Here is a 20,321-nt window from a genome sequence, read left to right on the forward strand (position 1 = left end):
AAAGAGAACTCTGCTCCCTCTGCCCCCACCTTTCTCCTGAATGCTCAGTTCTTCCAATTTATTAACAAGTGTCTTCTGGTAAACAAGAAACAGTTCCAGGTGTAGTGGTCTGTTCCTGCAAACCTACCCTACTACTCCTCAAATTGACTGGATCCTATTCCTACAAGTATTGCAAAAGTGAATTGATTTTCCAAGAATTTAGATAAATTACTTACTATCTGCAACTTTGTGAGCTTCCCAATATCTGGCGGCAGGATTTCAAAATCGTTGTCACTTAGATAGAGTGCACGAAGGGTGGCTGCAAATTAAATAGCAATATATAAACAGGGTGGCATATAACCCAACCATTTGAGGTCTAATCAATAAAAAGGAGTCAGGTTTGATTAATAACCCTGACTTGGTGAAAAGCCTCTGACATACCCAGGGCTCACAATAATAACAAGCAGGTCAAACTTAGATTTACTGGCTTATTATACTGTTGGTGAGTTCAGGAAAACATCTATATTCAAAAAGACTAACACAATTAACAATTTCTGCAACAGTAGACTCTGGCAGATTCTGGCAAATAGTCTGAATGCTCAGACGTAAGAATAAAGTCATTACTCTTTATTACCCCCGATTCTTATTTATTGCATCAATTTGCATCCTAAACAAACATTAAAAAAAGTCTGAGTTTTTTTGGCAAATATGCATCTATCTTAAGCTCTACAGAAACCACACTGGGAAAGAGATCTGAAATGAAATACAGGAGACTCAAACTGTATAATTTGTAATTTCCATGTGAAGTCTCAATGAAATTCACCAAAAAAAAGATGACCTAGCACAACTATGCAGCTTGCTATTATGGAACAAGCATACACGACAGCTGGAAAAAGGAATTAAAATGGAGACTCACAAAGAACTGTCAGGTGCAGCAGGAGAGAAGGTGGTCAGATCAGCAAAACCTCTCCTTCCCACCAGAGGAGATCCTATTTGTCTTACGTAGTTTACTCCTCCTCTTCTCATTTCACTAAATGTGACCATTTTTAATAATGCTGACTTAAAGATTTCCCTGTGCCAGGTTACAATCACAACATCCCTCAGAGAGCAGCACTCCTTCTCTCCCCTCACCTGTCACTTTGATGCTGAAGGCACCGATCCTGAAGCCACTTCAGCACAGTACACGGAAAAGCAGAATCACTGAAATCTAGAAAGCGCCAGAATTCAAGTTGCTCAGGCAACCATAATGCAGACCTTTTGCACATATGCATTACAATACCTTTCTGTCAACTCTCTGGGTATATATTTTTAGCATATGCAAAGATCAGCTTAGCTCTACCATTCCTCTGCCAAGCTTTGTAACCTCAGCATATGTTTTAATGTACTGGATACCTCAACATCCAAATGCTGTTAAAACTATTTTAGTAATGAACCATCAAGAAGACATTTGTTTTCAGACTCAACACACAACAGTTGTGTTGCAAAACAGTTTATCTTCCCCTGAGGCTTGCAGCCCTTCATGATGTTTTAACTGAGTATGGGACCCAAGGAAATATTACTCAGAAGAAAACTAATTTACCATTACTAAGCAAGTCTTCTCGTGTCCAAAGGTGTCAGGTAACTGTATGATAAATATTGCTGAGCTATGTAGAAATACTCAAGATATATTAAAAGAAAAACATAAACACTGGGAAAAAATCTGTTGTATTTTGGTCTCCATCAAATAAATTTCAACTGCAGAAAGCAAAGCACCATATCCTGAAGATCTGTAGAATTTTTAGAAAAGTTTCTTACTCAGATAGAAGAAGTTTCCCGGTAGGGAATTTTCATTTAAATTGTTGTAAGTCAAGTCAAGAACTTCTAGGGCTGGTAAAGAGCCAAATCCCCTTGGCAAGGTGTTTAACCTGTTCATGCTGTAAGTAAAGAGAAAAAAAAAAAATATTACATCAGTATTCACTTTACCTAACAGGAGTAACACAGGTCACAAGAGTTTTGGGTTTTTTTCCCTTTTTTTCCCTTAAAAAAATGTAACCTATGCCAAGATTTCCTCTTGTTTTGAAAAGGGTTTGATGCTCCCAGATACCAAGCAAGTCTTTTGCAATGCAGACCTTTTTATAACCTTTCATTCCCATAAATATACTCAAAACTTAGGCACTCTGAAGGGATTGTCTGTTATGTCAACCAGCAGCCACAGCTGAAGCACACAGCACTAGGGAGAGAGGTGTCACAATGCCATGCTCAGCTTAAACAGTGTTCCATGGAGAAAGCTGGTCCTTGGTAGATGACTTCTAGCTAAACTACAAATTACCCTTTTACACATCATCTTGACCATTTGCCATTCTGCCACGTAGTTCTTCACCATGGTACCAAACACAAAGGGGAATTCCTCAACTGCATGGTGTTTATATTCATTGGTAACTGCTGCTCAAACCTCTTCTTAAGAATAGCAAATCTGTGTTACTACAGAACTATTGATGCACATGGAACATGAAGTAAATAAAATGTCAGTCCTGTGACTGATGAGGCTTAATCTAAATATAGCTCAATCAGCCAGTCTTAAGAGGGTTTAGGACAGCAGTTCCCACCAGCAACAATCAGAACAACATCAGGAAATGTAACCGAAGGAAGAGATTTCTCTGATAACCTGCAGCAGACAAGGTAGAAAAAATGGTAACTCTTCTCTGACCTCAAAGAGCTTGAACAAGGTGATCCAGATAATCACTAGAGCTGCTGCAAAAATGAAGGCAGGCACACAGCTGGAGATACCTTCACAGAACCTTACTGTTTGTGTATGAACTGTTTGTGTATGGTTGTTTATCATATGAACAGAAAAAAACTACCTACCAGCTTCTTGTTCATAGTGTTCCTATTGCATGTACAGCAAATATATAACTTGTGAATATGGATCTTGTTTCAGTTGGCACCCAGGTTTGAAAGCAAAATTGAGAAGAGAGGCATCCTCAGAAAGAGACTGTACAGGTAGCTACTGTCAAGAACAGGATTTTATTCTTATGTGATGACTGGAAACAAATATGACCTTTCAGATGTTGTCTCTAAACATAGTCTGAATTTGATTCTCTTTTTGATGCTAAAGTGATAAAGAACAGTCACAACTGAAGTCAAGAGGAGATGTTATGAGAATATATGAAGTCTGATCTAACACCTAGAACTACAAAAACTCAAGTCAAAGTACTGACAAAGTTGTGCAACCAAAAATAAGAAAGACCACATAACCATGTGAGGAAAGACAGGAGAAGAGCATCTACCACTTCTTTCACAAACTCAGAAAATAACCTGACCTTTCCTTACCCCTTTTGCATAAGCCAGCCCACCCAAACAAAACAAGAACGTATAGAGATCAGCTCTCTGGAGATAAACCTAGATGAAATCCTTCTTCCTCCTCATTCCCAATAAGAAGTCCCATCATGGGCATCCAGCTGCTGTAGTAGAAGCATTTAAAATACAGAAAGGCATTCTCCACTATTGCTACCACAGAGTTCTCATTGTTTTAAAAACTGGTCTTTATATCAAACAGGACTAAAGAAAGCAGTGCATTTTCTGCTAGTGAAAAGGGTTTTTTATCAAGTTGCCCTAATGGCCTTCCTTTTTGCAAGCAAGGAATGGGGAGAAAAAGAATGTTCTCCCTACTGACAAGAAGCAGAATGGTATCTATTCTTTGGCATGGATAGAGAACCACCTCAAAGTTGCTGCCCAGCACTATTCATCCCTGCAGAAGTTCAAGCACTGAGCTTGTGCCTCACCTGCCTTCCAAAGGTTACTTTTTTAAGCTTTCAGTGCTGCAGTACACCTTCCCTCTTTCCACATCACTTGACCCTTCTATGCCAAAACCCACCCAAAAATAATCTCTGCCCTTTATTCAAGGTTCCTCTCTCCCCTAGGGGGCTGTTCTGAAGCCCTAACACATGCACTGCAGATGACAAGAGGGTTTCTGGGCTGCCTCCTGAAAAACCTACTAGGGCAGAAAAGCGACTGACTCCAAGGATGTCCAAAGCAGAACCGATTTTGCAGAGCTAAGACTGGGTGGTAAATCCAGTGCCTGGAAGATTATGTGTAAGGATAGGATGAAGAAGGAAGAGCATTTAGTCTCTAAGATTTTACGCCACATGATACGTGAAAGTGGCAACTGTGGTTCCAGACCTGAATGTCTGCAGTTCCTAGCACCAAGTGGTCTTTTGCACATTTTTTTTTCCATTAATGCAGACTAGTATCTGAACTATATTAACAATGGTCACTGCTTTAATCCATGGGAAGTGCTCAACTTCTTCCTTCATGTACTGCAATACCTCTATATGCCATTCCAAAAATATTGCTCTAACCTCCAAAATACATAGAATCCTGATTAATATTTGCTCTGAAAAGCAGTTTCAGGTTTAAACAGATATTAAGGAAAGCTAGAGAGCTACTGTGACCAAAAAATAAGACCACGGAAGACAGATCATCATTAAAACATTTATTGGCATTCCAACAGTTCAAGATGCAATTCAATTTTCAGCAATTTACAAAAGTATCTAAAGCAGAATACACAGAGCCTAGCCAAAATCATTTGGTATTCTGAAGAGCAAAAAATGCTCAGTTTAAAGTGTTCAGAAGTTGGAATTTATAAAATACAAACATTCTTTCTAGGAGAAGCCTACAATGCTAGAGCTTACGTCTACCAGTGCTTTCCTAAATAGTTACACTTTAATATGCCCATTTAATTTTAAGAAGATCTTATGCTTCACATTTGTTTTCTTAATAATTCAAGAAAGCCCTCTGCAACTATAGTTATTATAAAGTATCACCAAATCTACCAGAATATAGAGTCTGAACACTTAAAAGAAACATCCGTGGCACAAATTCATTCAATACTAGCTCTCTGAACTAAATGCACACCACATCTAATATGTGCTGCTTCTTTTACAGGTTTAATATAAACTGAAATGTCTATAAACCCAAATTTGAAAATTTGGAATTAAAGTCCTAAATTAACATGGATATTTTTTTCAAATCAGAATATTGAAATAGAAATAAAGCTTGATTCTTATGCAGTAACCACAGAATTAAGAGGCAGCTGCTAGAGAAGTAAAAGTCAATAATTGTTCAGTTTCACTACAGTATTTGATGAATATGATTTGCTGTTGTCCTTAAATGGTTATCAGTATACCAGAGTTAAGTGCTTGATCACTTAAGTTATCTGTTTATCTGACATCAGCTGAACACTTTGAAGCCATAATTCTCAAGTTATCCCCAAAACCACTTTCAGTAAGAAACTTTACTATCAAAAAATAAGAAGTTCCAGGTTCAGTTGCAATGACATTTGATAACACCTCTATTACAGCAAAGTTTTGCATTAAGATACGCACCCAAGGTTCAGGTGTTTGAGCTTCTGAAGGCTGCTTATCTGTGTAGGCAGCTCCTCAATCTGGTTGTTGAAAAAGTTGAGCACTTCTATGTTTCTCAGGTCTGCGATGTTTGCTGGCACAGCTGTGGGAAAGTTTTCACAGTGAGAGACTGCAATTAAAGCAAGCTACCCAGACTACAGATGCTTTACCAGCACCTGGCACTTGCACTGTTTGTACAGTGGCTGCAGCACAGAAAGCATCTCATTATTCCAATAAAAGCAAAGTTTATATTCAAAAAGCCTCCTATCTGGAACCTGTTCTCATTGCTGAGAGAAATTATACTCTTCAGAAATTACTACCAGAATTGTAAGATATTTTGACTAACAAAGACTACTGCAGAGAGAGAAAGACAAGAACAAGTGCTCTCATATACTAACAGAAGCAGGCTGTCCTCTCAATTCATGTAGCACACACAGGTCTTAAAAGAGCAGAGCCTGAGAGACTTGGATCATTTCATTATTTGAGTGGAAAAAACATTAACGATACAAGTAGTTACACCAAGACAGCAGTTGTACTAAAGGTCTTTAACAACAAACGTAAAATAATCCCTCATTTTTAGCAATAGCCCATTCTGCTTACTGCTTAAACAATTGAGTATCCCAATTCTCGGTCATTTGAGATACAACAAGTATTACAAAAAATGAAATTCAGCCCTAAAAGAACTGTTTAGCCAAGCCCATTTTGAGTTACCACCCCTGTGTGATAAACTAACTGGTCAATACACACAGGCTATAGTGGATTACCAACAGATCAATAGCTGGTTGTTATTATCTACAAAAAAGAAATATCAGGCAGAAGCACAATCTGAATGACTATGCTAATGGGGTTAAAAAGATATTCAGATTCACATCTTTTCCCCCTTAGTGAGATTTAAGCAGCCAGCCGAGTAAAGGAGGTTGGCAAGTCACCGGCACTGAAGCTTGCACCTGTGCTCAATATTCACCTTGGTTCAGTCTCAACTTTGACTGCATCAGGAACCCACTGAGTGCACATCTAAATAATCAGAAGGTTTTATGAGGCCATGATTTTTTTTTTATTTATCAGTGTAAGGCAGTCTCAGTCCTAAAACAGAGTCAATAATGTTTACAAAGCAGAACATTGCAGTATGTCACATTTACTAGATTTTAAGTCTAATTACACTGTGAACAATAATGGGATCCCTAACAAAGACTCTAATTACACTACATAAATATTACTGTTGAGGGCCTTATTCATTGCAGGAGGTTTTTAGGAGACTTTTATATAAAGTCATTAAGGCAAATCTGAACATTTAAAAGACCTCCCATTGTGGTATTTTCCAACTGGTCCATGCTTATCTGTCATTCAACGATAGCAAGAATTATGTGTGTTCACAAACTAAAGGGTATTTCACTATTACTGTTGTTTTAAATTATTCCCTAACAGAAGATAACTGAGGATTTTAATTGGCATAATTCAGCTGTTTCCAGCCTCAATATTTCACCAGAACAGTAACTACCAGTATTAAAATATTTTCCTTTCAGAAATTAGACTTCATAATCTCACTTTGATGAGATGGGCAAACCATGTTTCTGATCTTCACAGATACCGCATTTATGAAGACTAGGAATCAGAAGTTCTAGCAAATACAGGTTTTAGTTTAGTCAAAGCCTAAACAATAGAAAGACCAATACAGATATATCACTGTCTCCTGATACATCTGTTTAATTCCCACATACTGTATTTCATGTTGCGAATGACACATTGGATACTTTATATCATTATTTTCTTCAAGAAATACTAAAAGCTGCATTGGTAAGCAGGCTGAGATGAGAAAAAAAGGCTAAATATTTAGCACAGGATTTGAATGTAATACTTTTGTGTCTCACCCTGTTAAATCAAAATGAAAAGCCCCAACCCACAACTGTACTTTTTAGTTTGGAGGGAATGCCTGGAGGTATTTCATGAGAAGGAAAAACAGAAGAGTAGGTCAAGACCATGCTTGTGGTAGGGAAGAGAGGACTTTTTCCTGTAGTAGTTTATTTTCTGGTTTCTTCCCAGATACGTAGCAGACGCCAAATCCCAAGACATTCATGTTCTGGCAATACTGAATTCCACTCGAGTCACCTTCTCATGATGAGCTGTGAGAGTGAACTGTCAGCATCCTGGTTCTATTCACCCACGTATTTACAGTACGAACCACAGTGTCTTAACAACTCTTCTAAGACCATCTGCTGCCCAGTGTCATTAACAACTCCCCCTCAGCAAATGCTAGTAAAATTTGGCAGCCCAATGCCTTTGCGTTCTCCTGTGAAGCTTCAGTAACATCATGAAGCTCCATTCATATTAAGTCTCACTTCACAAGACCAGGAACAGCTTCCTTCCCCTTGTTCAATACTGGAAATTGCATACAGTGATTCATTATGACAGCTACAGACTTCACCTTGATTTCAAAGGTTGGTTGACAGTGAAAGACATGGTCTACAGGCTGTCCACAAGGAATAAGAGAACTTTGTTCATGTTTCTGGCAATAAGGATTGGCAACTTGTTATACTTCAAAGCATTTATGCTCTTTTTGCCCTGAAGTTAGTGGCAATTCTTTAGGCACTATAACATCAAGTTCTCATCAAGTTCACTTGAGGCAACTTATTACATTTTATTCCTATGCAACCAGCAGCCGTTCAAAAGTTAACAAAATTAGTTCCAAAATACAGATAAGAACGACTGAATGCTACTATTCAATGCCTATATAAATCACCTAGAGTATCCTGGATCTGGGCCTTAGCTCTCTTTCAACATTGAGAACCAGAAGCCAACACCAGACTTGATCTTCACTAGAGGTCTGATGTTGCCCTCAGTTGGAGAGCAGACACTGGATTAGAAGGACCTTTCCAAGACAGCTATTTACCCTGCAGAGCAGCTAGCTAAAAACATCCAGATCAGTGACAGCAGCTTGAAATCACACATCCCAGATGTAACCCTTTCTCATAAAGCAGGAAGTCAAGAAGTTCTCATACCACTACTGACAACTGACATGCAAATCCAGCTCCTTTTCTATACCCAACCTCTGGCAAAGGACAAAAGCACAGGAAATGGAAAAGAAGAAAAAGAAGGCCATTATTTTCCCTCTAGTTCCGCTCTGTAACTCTTTGGCCATTCAGACAGTTTTCAATACAATTTCTCTGGTGGTGGCAGGGCCCTTCATACAGCTGAAAATACACAAGCCTCAAAAAGCCATTATTTCTGAAAATAGTCACCAAGATTATTTCTCTTAAAGCATCTGTGAAGCCCTGGGAAAAAACAGTAATCCTCACAACTTCAAAAGTAAACAAACTCAGGTGTTCGCAAAATTAAGTCTCCATTTCATCTAGAAGATGAAATTAAGTCTCCATTTCATCTAGAAGATGAAATTAAGTCTCCATTTCATCTAGAAGATGAAATCTAGTCTGCCTTTTTTGTTTGTTTGTTTAGTAAAGACACTAAATATTAAACATTTCTGAAGATACTCTTGGTAAGAAAGATCTGTATCAAAATTTCCTTTACAATGCAAAAGTAAAATAAAAAACATTTCAGATAAGGAATCTCAGATGAAAAAAACCCACAAGAGTCAATAAACTACCCAACTGAGTAAGTGAAATGATTTAGTAAAAATGTGAGTCTCCATGAGAAGAACACATGGTACATAAACTGTATTAAACATAAACTTCAGTTCATTTAAACCTTAACACTGAATGTTCAAAATAAACATAGTCCCACTGCCTGGAAAATGCTATCTATAATATCTGATTATGCATAAAATTCTGCACGAGTAAACTTGAAATCTCCTCAATAAATATGATCCAAAGGCTACAGAAAACCTTCAACTGAATTCAGTGTTTTTTGAATCAGACATCAAGAGAGATAAGAATTTTAATTTTTTAAAGTACGATTAATTCCTTTGGCAATCACATCCTTAGAAACTTAGAATAGCTGCAGAATCCCTGATTTTTCAGAATGTTTCTTTACTTAATGAAGTAAGTTTGCAGTACCTAGGAACATGATGTTCAGTAGTACTCCAAACCTTTACAGGTTCTAAGGGAATATTTATCCAAAAGAGCTATTAAAGTAGCACTACCTGACAGAGAAGAGATTTATAAGACTATGCCAGTTTCTCATTAACTGTTTCACTGAAAAGCTGGTCAAGAGTCAGAGTAAAGAGAACTCAATATAGACCTTTCAGAGTCCAATCAGTCCAGTATGGATCCCAAGTAGTTTTCTTGCCAAGAGCAAGAACCCACTTTTTAAGACTAAAGTAAAACCTGAGGGCTATACAATATAATAAACCCAGACTTGCTAATCCAGTTAGCATCAGCAGGAAGTTTTCATGAGTAAGGATCCCTTAGTGTAAAGGTCATAAAGACATGAAATGTTACTCACATTTCATGGGGGAGGAAGAATTTAGAATACTAAATATATAATGCATTCTGTGCATCCAATATAACTGTATTCATAGAGCTGGAGTCATGTTTAGATTAATTTGACAAGGGTTCTGTTATACTGAAAGAGAAGCAATCAGCTTCACCAAAATGAAAGAGGAATTAGCAGAGGGAGAAGACAACAGTTTTCATTTTAAATATTCATAGGCATGCTGATATCATACTTGGCAGCTAACTGGAGAGAATTCTGATCCCAACTGAAGCATACAGTACTTAATTTACACACTATGTAGTTCAGGTTTCCCCTTTTGCCCTCCCTTCACTCTTCCAAAGATGGATATTAATCTTCCTCACACTGAAAACATTAAAAACAAACTTGTCTCCTTAATCCTCAGCTCTTTCCAGAAACCAGCAGGGTTTTCTTACTGCAACTATCCACTGAAGAACCTCAGATACAAAACTGTTCTTAAGAATATGTTTAAATTATATTATAGTTCACTGATGTGCTACTGTGCTAACAAAGCAATTTGTCAATAAACAGTTTTCATTTAGAAGCCAGAGTCTAAGGAGAAGAGCAGTGAGCATAAGAAAGACTGAGAAGACACTGGGAATCAAGTGACATCTAGTGAAGAGAAAGAACAAATCTGTTCTTCTCTGAGAAGACAGCTTAAGATGTCAGAGTTTGGAGAGAAATACTAGAAACCAGGGGCTGAGGTTTGGAAGGGATTACTATGTTGAAAATACATCACCTAACTGCAAACAACTGAAACCACACCAAAATAGCTCACAAAAATCTGATGCTTGTTAGCTTTTTTTACAGCATTAAGGAATGATGTGAATAAGAATATATATAAAAATGTGGATATAAACATGCCCTTCATTTCTGCAAATAATTTTGAAGAAAACTAAGTATAAGACAAGCTTTTTGAATTACTGTAGTGAACCACAGCATCTTCAGTAACTGCTTTGTGAGAAGTGCACAGTTTAGCCAAGACACTCGCTGTCTTAATATTTAAGTCACAAGAAAAAAAACCCATGAGGTATACCATGCAAAGAACATTGAAGAACATGGGCTACATATCCTTATTACAGGTCAGATTATCTGTGTGTTGATACTTCAACAGCAGGTGGTTAAGAGAAGTAACTTCTGCAGGACAAAAGAACTTTAGTTGATAGTGCTGAAATTTATTATCAGGCTTCCAGGAAATGCAAACAGTATCACCAAATACCAGTGAGTCTCTTTCAGGTGTTTAAATTGCTTAAGCATGATCTTTTCAGTTTCACACTACTGCACAGTTGCTGGCTTTAGATAAATCAACTAGTTTGAAGTTCGTTCAGTGCATTCGCCTTCCTCTTCCTCAATATTCTCTTTACTTCTGTCTATTTAACATGTTTTCTGTAGTTTACAAAAGGGACTAACCAAAGATGCCCTGCACACCAGGCCTTGAACAATTACTATAGGTTACCCTCAAAAGTGAAGATCACTTCAGTCTCTTACTCAGAAGTGTCCATCTACCTATGTGCTTACCAGTGCTTATTTACAAAATTCTGCTTTCAGTGTGTCTAAAACATTTTTCATAATTTCGGTTCGCCTTATTAGCCAGTATTTGGAGTTTACACTTTTTACACCACTGAAATGTTTTTAGAAATTCACATAGGACTATTTCTCACTGTAACTTGGATCAGCTGAGTCTTTCCCCTATTCAGCATTGCAGACTGCTGTGCTGACACTGCTTAGTGGGGACACCAGCCTGTCCTCTAAACACACTCACAGAAGAGGCTGCAGTAAAAAAGCTCACTGCTCAAAAGCAGAGTCAGCACATGTGTTTCTTGTTCCAGTTCTCAGAACTGGGAATAAATTAAGCTCCCTCCTAGTTTGGGCTCCCCATACCCAGTATTTAAAGCCACCTCCTGAAGTCTGTATGGTACAGACTTAATGTACCTGTGCCTCTGTGTTAGCTTACCCCAGGCTTCAGCTGACTCTACATTCCATTTCCAGCTATGGGAGATATTACTTCAAGATGAGCAACCAGTTATCACATTGCCCATCATCACATCAAGATAGGAAATTATTTCACCCCAAAGGTTATGCCATAGGATGTGAATGGAAAAAGTAAGAGGCCAGATGGTGAATGGTCTGAAGGGAAATGCTGCGTCATTATCCACTTCAACACACCTGACTACTAAAAGAACAAAAAGAATACATAGAAAATATAGTACAAAACCAAGTACACAAAACTACATCCAGTTTCTCCTCAATCTAGACCAAATCTACCTTGTCGCAGTCCTTCCATATTAGAAGCCAAAAACTTCCACATGGCTTGCTAGACAGTAAATTCTATAACATAAAATTAAGCTCTTTAATAAGGTGAGTTCACTTTTGCAGTGTTCACTAACTTTGAAAATACCAAGTGCAAAATAGTCTGTATCTGGCAAGAGGATTTCCATTACAACCTGTATATAAACACGGAGAATGATCATTTATATGGGGCTTCTACAAAAAAATTACATCTATTTTAAGCCACTGGGAAATAAGTGAAGACACAAGAAATTTGTAGTAACATGTCAGAAGACACTGAGACTTAAAAAAATGAGTTAATATGATTGCAGGTGTCTTTTAGTAAGTGAAGAACAACAGTTTCTGAAGAACTACATTCAAAACAAGTGATTTGTGTCTAGTGTTGTTTTTAGTATGGTCACTTTACTTATGATGCAAAACTGACTTTGGTGCCATACAGCACAGACCTTCACAATTTAATTTATGTGTAAATTGGGTGGTTTCTGCATGTATCCTTATACCATTACAGCACAAAACTCTTTCACACATTATTCTGTTTCATACTCCCAAAGCTTCTTAGAAGCAAAGCTGATATTATATATATTTAAAACTAAAATGCTCTACCATCTGTATTTTTTCAGAACCAAAGGTTTGGGGCTTTTTTCAGGAAGAAAAGAAAAAAGCTAACAAGGTATTTAATCTAAACATTTGAGTAAAACCCAGATGCCACAAATTTAGTAAAGCATATGTATAGGGATCTCCTTTTTCCTCCTTTTCACATCCTCCTATGTACTGCATTCATAAAGATATTTCCCATTAGAGATCCCTGCCTCAGAAATAGGAAGTAAAACTAAACCAAAATATACAAAAAAATGAAGGGCTTGCAGTCAACTTAAAGCATCCCTCCCACACACAGTTGATAGACCACTGCCAGGCACAAGTCTTGTGCTTTGGACACAGCCCTAGTCTCACTATGCAGACATTACTTGTCCCATTTTGGGGTATATTGTGTTAGGACAACAGCACAGAATGACTTCCTGGAAGGAAGCAGAGGCAGAAGCAAAGTAAAGGAGAATACAAGAAGCAACAAAGACTAAAGAGTACACAATCATCTAGTTCCTTCCAGAAGTCAGTAAATATGCAATATAAATAACCTGATACCAAGCAAGATGCAAAGTGTCAGACAATACCGGTGGGAGAGACCATAACACATTCAGCAGACTGGAGAAGACAAAGCAGCTAGACTGAGAAGGAATTCAGGACAGGCAGATGCAGTGTTGCTGTCTCTGGGCTACCTCCAACACATCCAGGTATAGACTACACCCAGAAGGGTGACTCAGAAAGGAGACATCCTAATATAAAAATGAAACCAAGAGATTTTAGCAGCATGCTAAAAAAGATCAAGGACACAGTCAAGAGGGTTAACAGCAACAAAGGGACAAGCTTCTGTGCTGTTCACACACAGAGAGAAAAACAATTTAGGAGATGGCAGAGCAAAGAAGCAGTAAGTCGTGTGAGCAGGAAAAAAAAAAAAAAGGAAAGTTTTGAACTGCTCTGCTGAAAGAAGGCAAAATGTACAATGATGAGAAGGGGTGACCACATGGATGTCAAAAGAACATGATCAATGAGACACAGCTATTCTGACAGGAGCACTATGTGAACTCGAACAGAATTCAGGTCTGGAAATGGGAACCAGCAGCAAAAAACTAATGGATCACCTCACTAAAAGGAAGAGACTAAAGATGAGTAAAGGACTATATGAGAATCAAGGGAGAAGCAGTGCAAAGATCACAGAACAGTACAGGACAGCAGATCAGAAGAATGGTAGAGGAGGACAGAGAACATGACATCAGGTAACACAGAAGAGGTTTGAGGAAAAAATAGCTGTTCCCGATCTCTCATCATTTAATCATTTAACTATACTGGGTAAGGAATCAGAGCACAAGAGCAAAAGCATATAGAAATCATTAGTAGTGAGCTATGAATAGCAGGAAACTTCTGAGATCATTTACAGGCAGCACAAGAATAAGTGAAGCCAGTGAGCACAGGATCACCTGAGGTTAAGGAGACTGAGGAGAACAGTAAAAACTAAGTTGCTGTCCACCATCACCTACCAGGCGGGATAAACAGCTACCAGCCACCAGGAACACAAGCGTCTTCCCAGGAAAACAACTGCTAAATATACTCAAACAGTGACCTCTGCTGGACAAACCACAGAGTGCTGGTACTTGCACGGGCAGCAGGAACACTCCAGGTACAACCACGTAACGACACAAAAGCTGGAATCTCTGAATAGATTGCTGCAAATGATCGCAACGTTAATTAACCACCACTGGCAGATAACGCAAATAATTGTTACAGTAGTTACAAGTCAAAGACTTACTGCACATCCCAAAATAAGTGAAAATAAAACAGGTTGGCAGCGTAATAGTTGCACATGTATTGATGACAACCAGCACTCAACCCTGCTGTCAATGCTGAAGTAACCTTTAATACCCCAGCCTGCTTTTCAGTCACATCTTCCCCTCTGTGACCTTCTGAGTGGGATTATAGAGAAACTGAGCTTCTGAAACCTCTTCAAATACACTTCCTATTCACAATGTAGTACATGGATTTTAATTGTCAAAACTTCAGGAGCATACCAAGTAAGGATTTCCCATCCCATACTAGGATGTGAAATTTTGTATATGTTTTAAGTGGCTGGAGAATACCTTGAGTTAGCCTACCTATCTAAAGTCTAGAAGGCTCAGTATGCCTTCATACTTTATGGCAAAATAGTACACAAAAGCTGCTCTGCTAGGAAAAAAAAGTAAGGCAAGGCATAAGCCACATTTTTATGCTCTATCAGTTTTCTTCATAAAAGGAAGTTTTCTCTGTTGCTAGTTCTGCTCCAATTATTGCTCAATTACAAATCTAGTAGCACAAGGAGACCAAAAGTTGAAACCTAATTTACCCACTGACTTCAGCCTGCAAAGGTACTTTTTTCCAGTCAAAGGTAGCCATTTGTTGTTCTAGCACAATCAATTTATAAATAAAGTAAATAAATAAATAAATAAATAAACCCCCCAAACCCATGAGCCCTGAAGACACATGACAGACAAACCCTACCATCAGCTGGGAAAAAATCCTCATCCTGACTCAGATGATCTCTTTTACACTGTCTCCCAGAGCTCCACCTCATTGTGCTTGAAATTATATAGGGGAAGGCCCAGATTAAAAACAGACAAGCATGGTAATATCCCTTCCTCCCCCTGACCTGGGCTCCCCAGAATCTCAATATTGTGCAGTTCCCAACCGGTTCCCCAGAACCATTATTAAAGCACAAACTCTAGCTGAAGCGCTCTAACGAAGTAGATAGGTCTAAGTTTGATTTCAAGAACTTTTATGACAGATTCCTTAACACATGACTGGCACTGCCACCCCAGCATGAACCACGGAGCAGCAATGTGAGAGGAATCGCTGCAGCTGGCCCTGGAACAGGCAGATCTACACCAACACCTGAAGGTCACTTTCATCCTGCACAGAGGCATCAGATGAGCAAGTGGCCCAGATTGCTGCAGACTTCCAGTTACATTCCACCTGAACTTGAGTGAAGCAGCCCTAAGTAGAAATACATAAAACAGAAGCATAAATACCCATAAAAATTACTACTGTTGCACAGATGATGCAGAAACAATATTTATGGCTGACCAAACTGATCAAATGTGGTTTCTACAATAGTGTCCTGTGGTTCAAACTCCCTCTGTGCCCCTCTAGCACAGCTACCCCAATTCTCTACCACTATTCATGTCCCATAAATGATCCTATTGAACAGGAGGTGAATGTTACCTGTATCTCCCTCAGCTAACATCAAGTGACATGGAACAAAAACAACTTGGTCACATCTACCCAAATTAATCCACCACACTGAAGGGTAGGTATCTATGGTTCAGCCACTTATTTTCACCAATTTAAACAATGTTTGTCAGGACTTCTATTGCATTTATTTTGATGGTAGCCAACGGCTTCAAAAGACACCTGGGTCAAGATCAGACAACTTACACAGGCTAAGACTGTCTTCAATTTTGCTTCTCAGTATACTGGACAGAAGGCTTTAAAATGACTAAATGATGGAACAATAAACTCCCAGTACAACATACAGAGAAACTGGCCTCTGTGTCTACATTATACTAAGAAAAAGCACAAATACTTTCCTGCTTTCTACTGGATTGTCAAGAGACCCTACAGAGGAATCATCCCAGCTTTGTCACTTACACAGCACCTGGTTCAACAAGACTGCACAATCACAGCTATTTAGCTTCACTGAAAGTTCTGCTTCTCATTTTGAAGCACAAGAATTTCTCACCAAGCAGCAAAGGACAGACTCAGCTGTTTCAGAAGTCACCAAGAGCAGAAAAAGCCAGTTCAAGACTCCTCCATTAGCACCAGATAGCTGAAAAAAATTCAGCCTAGTATAGATCCAGAAAAATCAATGTGAACTTGAGTACTTCTGATAATGAATGATTTAGATACATAAATGCAGTACAAATGGCACACTAGAAATATTAACAAAATCCATGCCACAATAGTATTCTGAGTAGTACGATGGATTTAATAGAGCAGTCCTCACACTTGCTAATGAAACTTTACTTACTTTTAATAGTTTTCTAGCAAAAATGCGAAATATGTTTACATAAAAATATGCACATCCAGTTTTTACATTTATTTATTCTTTCAGATAGACATATTTATTCTAAAACAGCAAAAAAATAGCTAGCAGAACACTCATTTAAATGGCAGAAAACTAGTAGAAGATGCTAATATGACCTTAGTGTAGCATGTCAAGTGTCACTGCCATCAGCTTCCTAGTCATTTTAAGAACAATCTGCTAAGACAATTAATTACATAGCTTAAAAGATTAGGTCAACAGTGTCAAATATGAAAATATGAACTTGAAATTTAGCCTTTTAAAAATGTGTGCTGTCTATTTAAGTGTCTACATCCATTTGTGAAAGAAGAGTAAGTTTCAGACTTGATGAGTTACTTCTCAGAAGCAGTGGTCTTCCCTTCCCATGAAAGAAACCCAAACACAGCAATTAGAAAGGCTTACAGAATCCCTTGGCTGAGAGAAGGCATATACTTGCAGTCTGATGATAAAATGGCTACTTTAGGAGAAAGCAGTTAATTGAAGGCTAAGATTTAATATAATGTAACACAAACTTATAGTCATGGCAATCTTTAAACTGGTATTTTGAAAACTGAAACTACTTTAAGCATATGGCACATTCTGGATTTTTCTTGAATAGTTAAAGTCAACCTGAGCACATCCTTCTCAGCTGCTCCTTATTACTGGATCTTTCCCCCCCCCCCAGTCAGGTCTGCAGCTAAGACTCAGCTAGGGCGTAGGTTAGCTACTCAGCTTTTCAGTGTGGAGCTCATGATGAAGCACATGCCCTCCCCAGGCTCAGATCTGAGACAGCCAAGTTTACTGTGATTCAAGTCTCCATGCAGGAGCTTCAGCCTGTCTCCTCTTCCTCACAGCAAGGCAGACAGCTGCTACCTGCCCAGCCAGCTGTGTGTTCAGCTGAGATCACCCTTTAGCTACGCTAAGTTTGCAAAGCACCAGGTGGAAGAGCTGATTCACTGTCAGTCTGAAAGTCTGTTAGACTTCAGAAGTTCTAGGAATTTTACAAATCCCAGAGAAAGAATAGTGATGTTTACAAACAGTAACATTTCCAACTCATTTCATCCTTGTGCCAGGTAAGCAGCCATTCAGACAGAGATACCAGAGCAAATAATCAGGACCAGAGAGAAGCTTTCCTGTCAGCACCGAGGTTCCCAACCTTGGGTGAGCTGTCTGACCACAAGCATTAGACAGAGTTATGCAGAATGAACTGCTACCTCAAGGTGCCTGCAGCCCTCCAAAGGCTGCAGAGAAAGCTGAAGTGGCTGAGGACAACTAACTGCCTAGCTTTCAGAAGCTCGAGTTCAGAGACAGCCATCCCCTTGCAGTACCTGAGGGAACCCACAAAAGTCACCAGCTGGGTGGCCCCACAGCCCAGCTCCACCAGTGGCTGATAACAGATGCCAGATGGCAATATGCCCAAATAAAATTTACCATAATCTTTCTCAAAACATTCTCCCAGCTTCAGAATATTTTTAACTTCATGGCCTTCTAAACCATGGACAGACCTGTATGTTTAACAGTGATGCACTTTGGATTTACCCTCCCTTAACTGGCCCATTAATCTACCCATCAGTCATCATTTACATGCCAGATGGCTGGAAACTGTGGGTCACATTTGTAATGAAATTGAGATTTCTTTGAAAACTACAATGGGATAAAAACAAATAGCAAGACGACTGTCTAGAGGGCACTACACCATCAGAAGAAGGGTCCTGAATAACTAATTCATACTTCTCACAGTCAGTCATGAAATGCCCATAATTTTATCTATTTACTACTACAAACTGTTTGAGCTACACATTAGTACCCAATAAACTGCATCCAGAGAAGTGCTTATGTGCTAAAATCTAAGGATATTTGTGTTTTTCCTCACGTTTAATCCTTTACAAATGCTCAGGGACTCTAGTGACACTTTTGCATTAATTGACATGTTTTAAATAACACATACTACCTTACATCTCATGCAGCAAGAAGTGTAGAGTTTAACAGGCTGGGTTTTATTGGTTTGTTTTTGGTTTTTTAGACCCATCTCAATTTGTAAAGATTTCCTTGGATACACCCTAAAGCACCTACCTAGTCCTCTTGTCAACACATACCCACTTTATTGGTTCCATTCACCTCCCCATTTCATCTCTCCAGTTGAGTTTCAAAAAGGGAAGGACTGGTTTAGAGAGAAATCCACTGGCACACGCAGAGAGCAGACAAGAACAAGAACATCAACAAAACCAACACTTCTCTTTAGAAGATGCACAGCAACAGGGATGAGACCAAATTTACTGCCTGAATTTCAACAACCAAGAAGCAGGAATGTTTGCACAAGATACTGGTAGATAAACCACACAAACAAAGAACAAACAACCCCCAAACCCACAAAAACTTTTGCCTTGCAAAAGTCAGTCTGATATCTGCCTCCGCCAAGTTAAGTCTCATATTTATGTTCTCAACATGCTATTTGCCAACACCTCACTTAGGGGCTTCTTTACTGTGGGAAGCAGGGTCCACAAGCTGAAGGTGGTGTGTGCAGTATGACTAAGAGACAGCTTTTGTTTGGACAGAAATAGGCTACTTGACTTCCACACCTATGCTTACATTCAGTTGGCCTTGCTCATACATGTTTGGTTATAGATATAATGCACTGGAGTTGTAATTGCTTGCTAGACAGTAAATTCTATAACATAAAATTAAGCTCTTTAATAAGGTGAGTTCTTTAATAAGGTAAGTTTTGGCTTCAGCCAAATTCATTATCCATTCACTAAAATGCAAACTGTATTGTTTCTGATACAGCTAAAGAGATTTCAAAAGTCCTCACCTTAACATAAGGACTTCAGAGTCATGGTAGGAAGTGGATTTCTGACTGAACTGGTTACAAGACTGAGAATTACAGATCTTCCAGTACATTGCAGGTCTGTATTGAAGCTGTATTGAAAATGGCTGCTAAGTCACACCCTCAATCTCTTCACTTTTAATGAAGTACTAACCAAGAAGCACCACTCTTAATAGTGACATTGTACTCTAAATCAAACTAGCAGTGTCAGCTTTTCCATATTACTTAACTGCCTGCAATGAAGTCCAAAACCAGGAATATACTTACTTGTAAGCTTGTTGTGACTCAGAACCAGCTGTGTGATGTGAGACAGCGTAACTGCAAATGAAGAGAGAAAGAAGTTAGTTTATGGACATGGCAACTGAGAGCTTGTAGCTATTTCAGCTGAAAAAAAAATAGTAAAGTTGTTCTCTCCACTCTAGTAACTTGATTCATGTGCATTGTCAAAACAAACAAGAGAAGATCAAGACTAAAGGACACATCCACCTACTCCTCTGCCCTTTAACTTTACATTTCTGTTACTGCATCAGACACAACTTGAGAAGCTTTTACTCACAGATACCGCAACCTGTTTCAGCTAACCCTTGAAAAAGCTCATGACTTAACAGAGGCAAATATAATCTGTTAGCAGAATGAAAGCAATCACTCAAAGGCACCATCAGATCAGAAAGTTCAGTGTTTAAAAAAAAAAAAAAAGCACTACCATGGTTCCCTGTGCAATTGTGGGTTGTGAAGGAAGGAAATGCAGGTAGGAGAAAGGAAGAAACAGTGCACCCACCCCAAATTTCTCCTAAAATTT

General features: G+C 38.7%; 1 protein-coding gene across 1 annotated transcript in view; it reads right to left on the bottom strand.

Moving 5' to 3' along the window:
- The window catches only part of RSU1 (Ras suppressor protein 1), a 103,765-nt gene that overhangs the window by 75,559 nt on the left and 7,885 nt on the right, over positions 1–20,321 (bottom strand). The window contains exons 3-6 of the mRNA XM_042044363.1: positions 19,790–19,840; positions 5,343–5,463; positions 1,774–1,892; positions 216–298 (exon numbers count right to left, since the gene is read on the bottom strand). Of these exons, the coding sequence (XP_041900297.1) occupies positions 216–298; positions 1,774–1,892; positions 5,343–5,463; positions 19,790–19,840 (374 nt within the window). The remainder of the gene's footprint in view (positions 1–215; positions 299–1,773; positions 1,893–5,342; positions 5,464–19,789; positions 19,841–20,321) is intronic.

This window comes from Corvus kubaryi, unplaced genomic scaffold (genome assembly GCF_017639235.1).
Source record: "Corvus kubaryi isolate FWS band 111438036 unplaced genomic scaffold, C.kubaryi_AGA036_p1.0 37398, whole genome shotgun sequence".
In the NCBI taxonomy this organism is placed as follows: domain Eukaryota; kingdom Metazoa; phylum Chordata; class Aves; order Passeriformes; family Corvidae; genus Corvus; species Corvus kubaryi.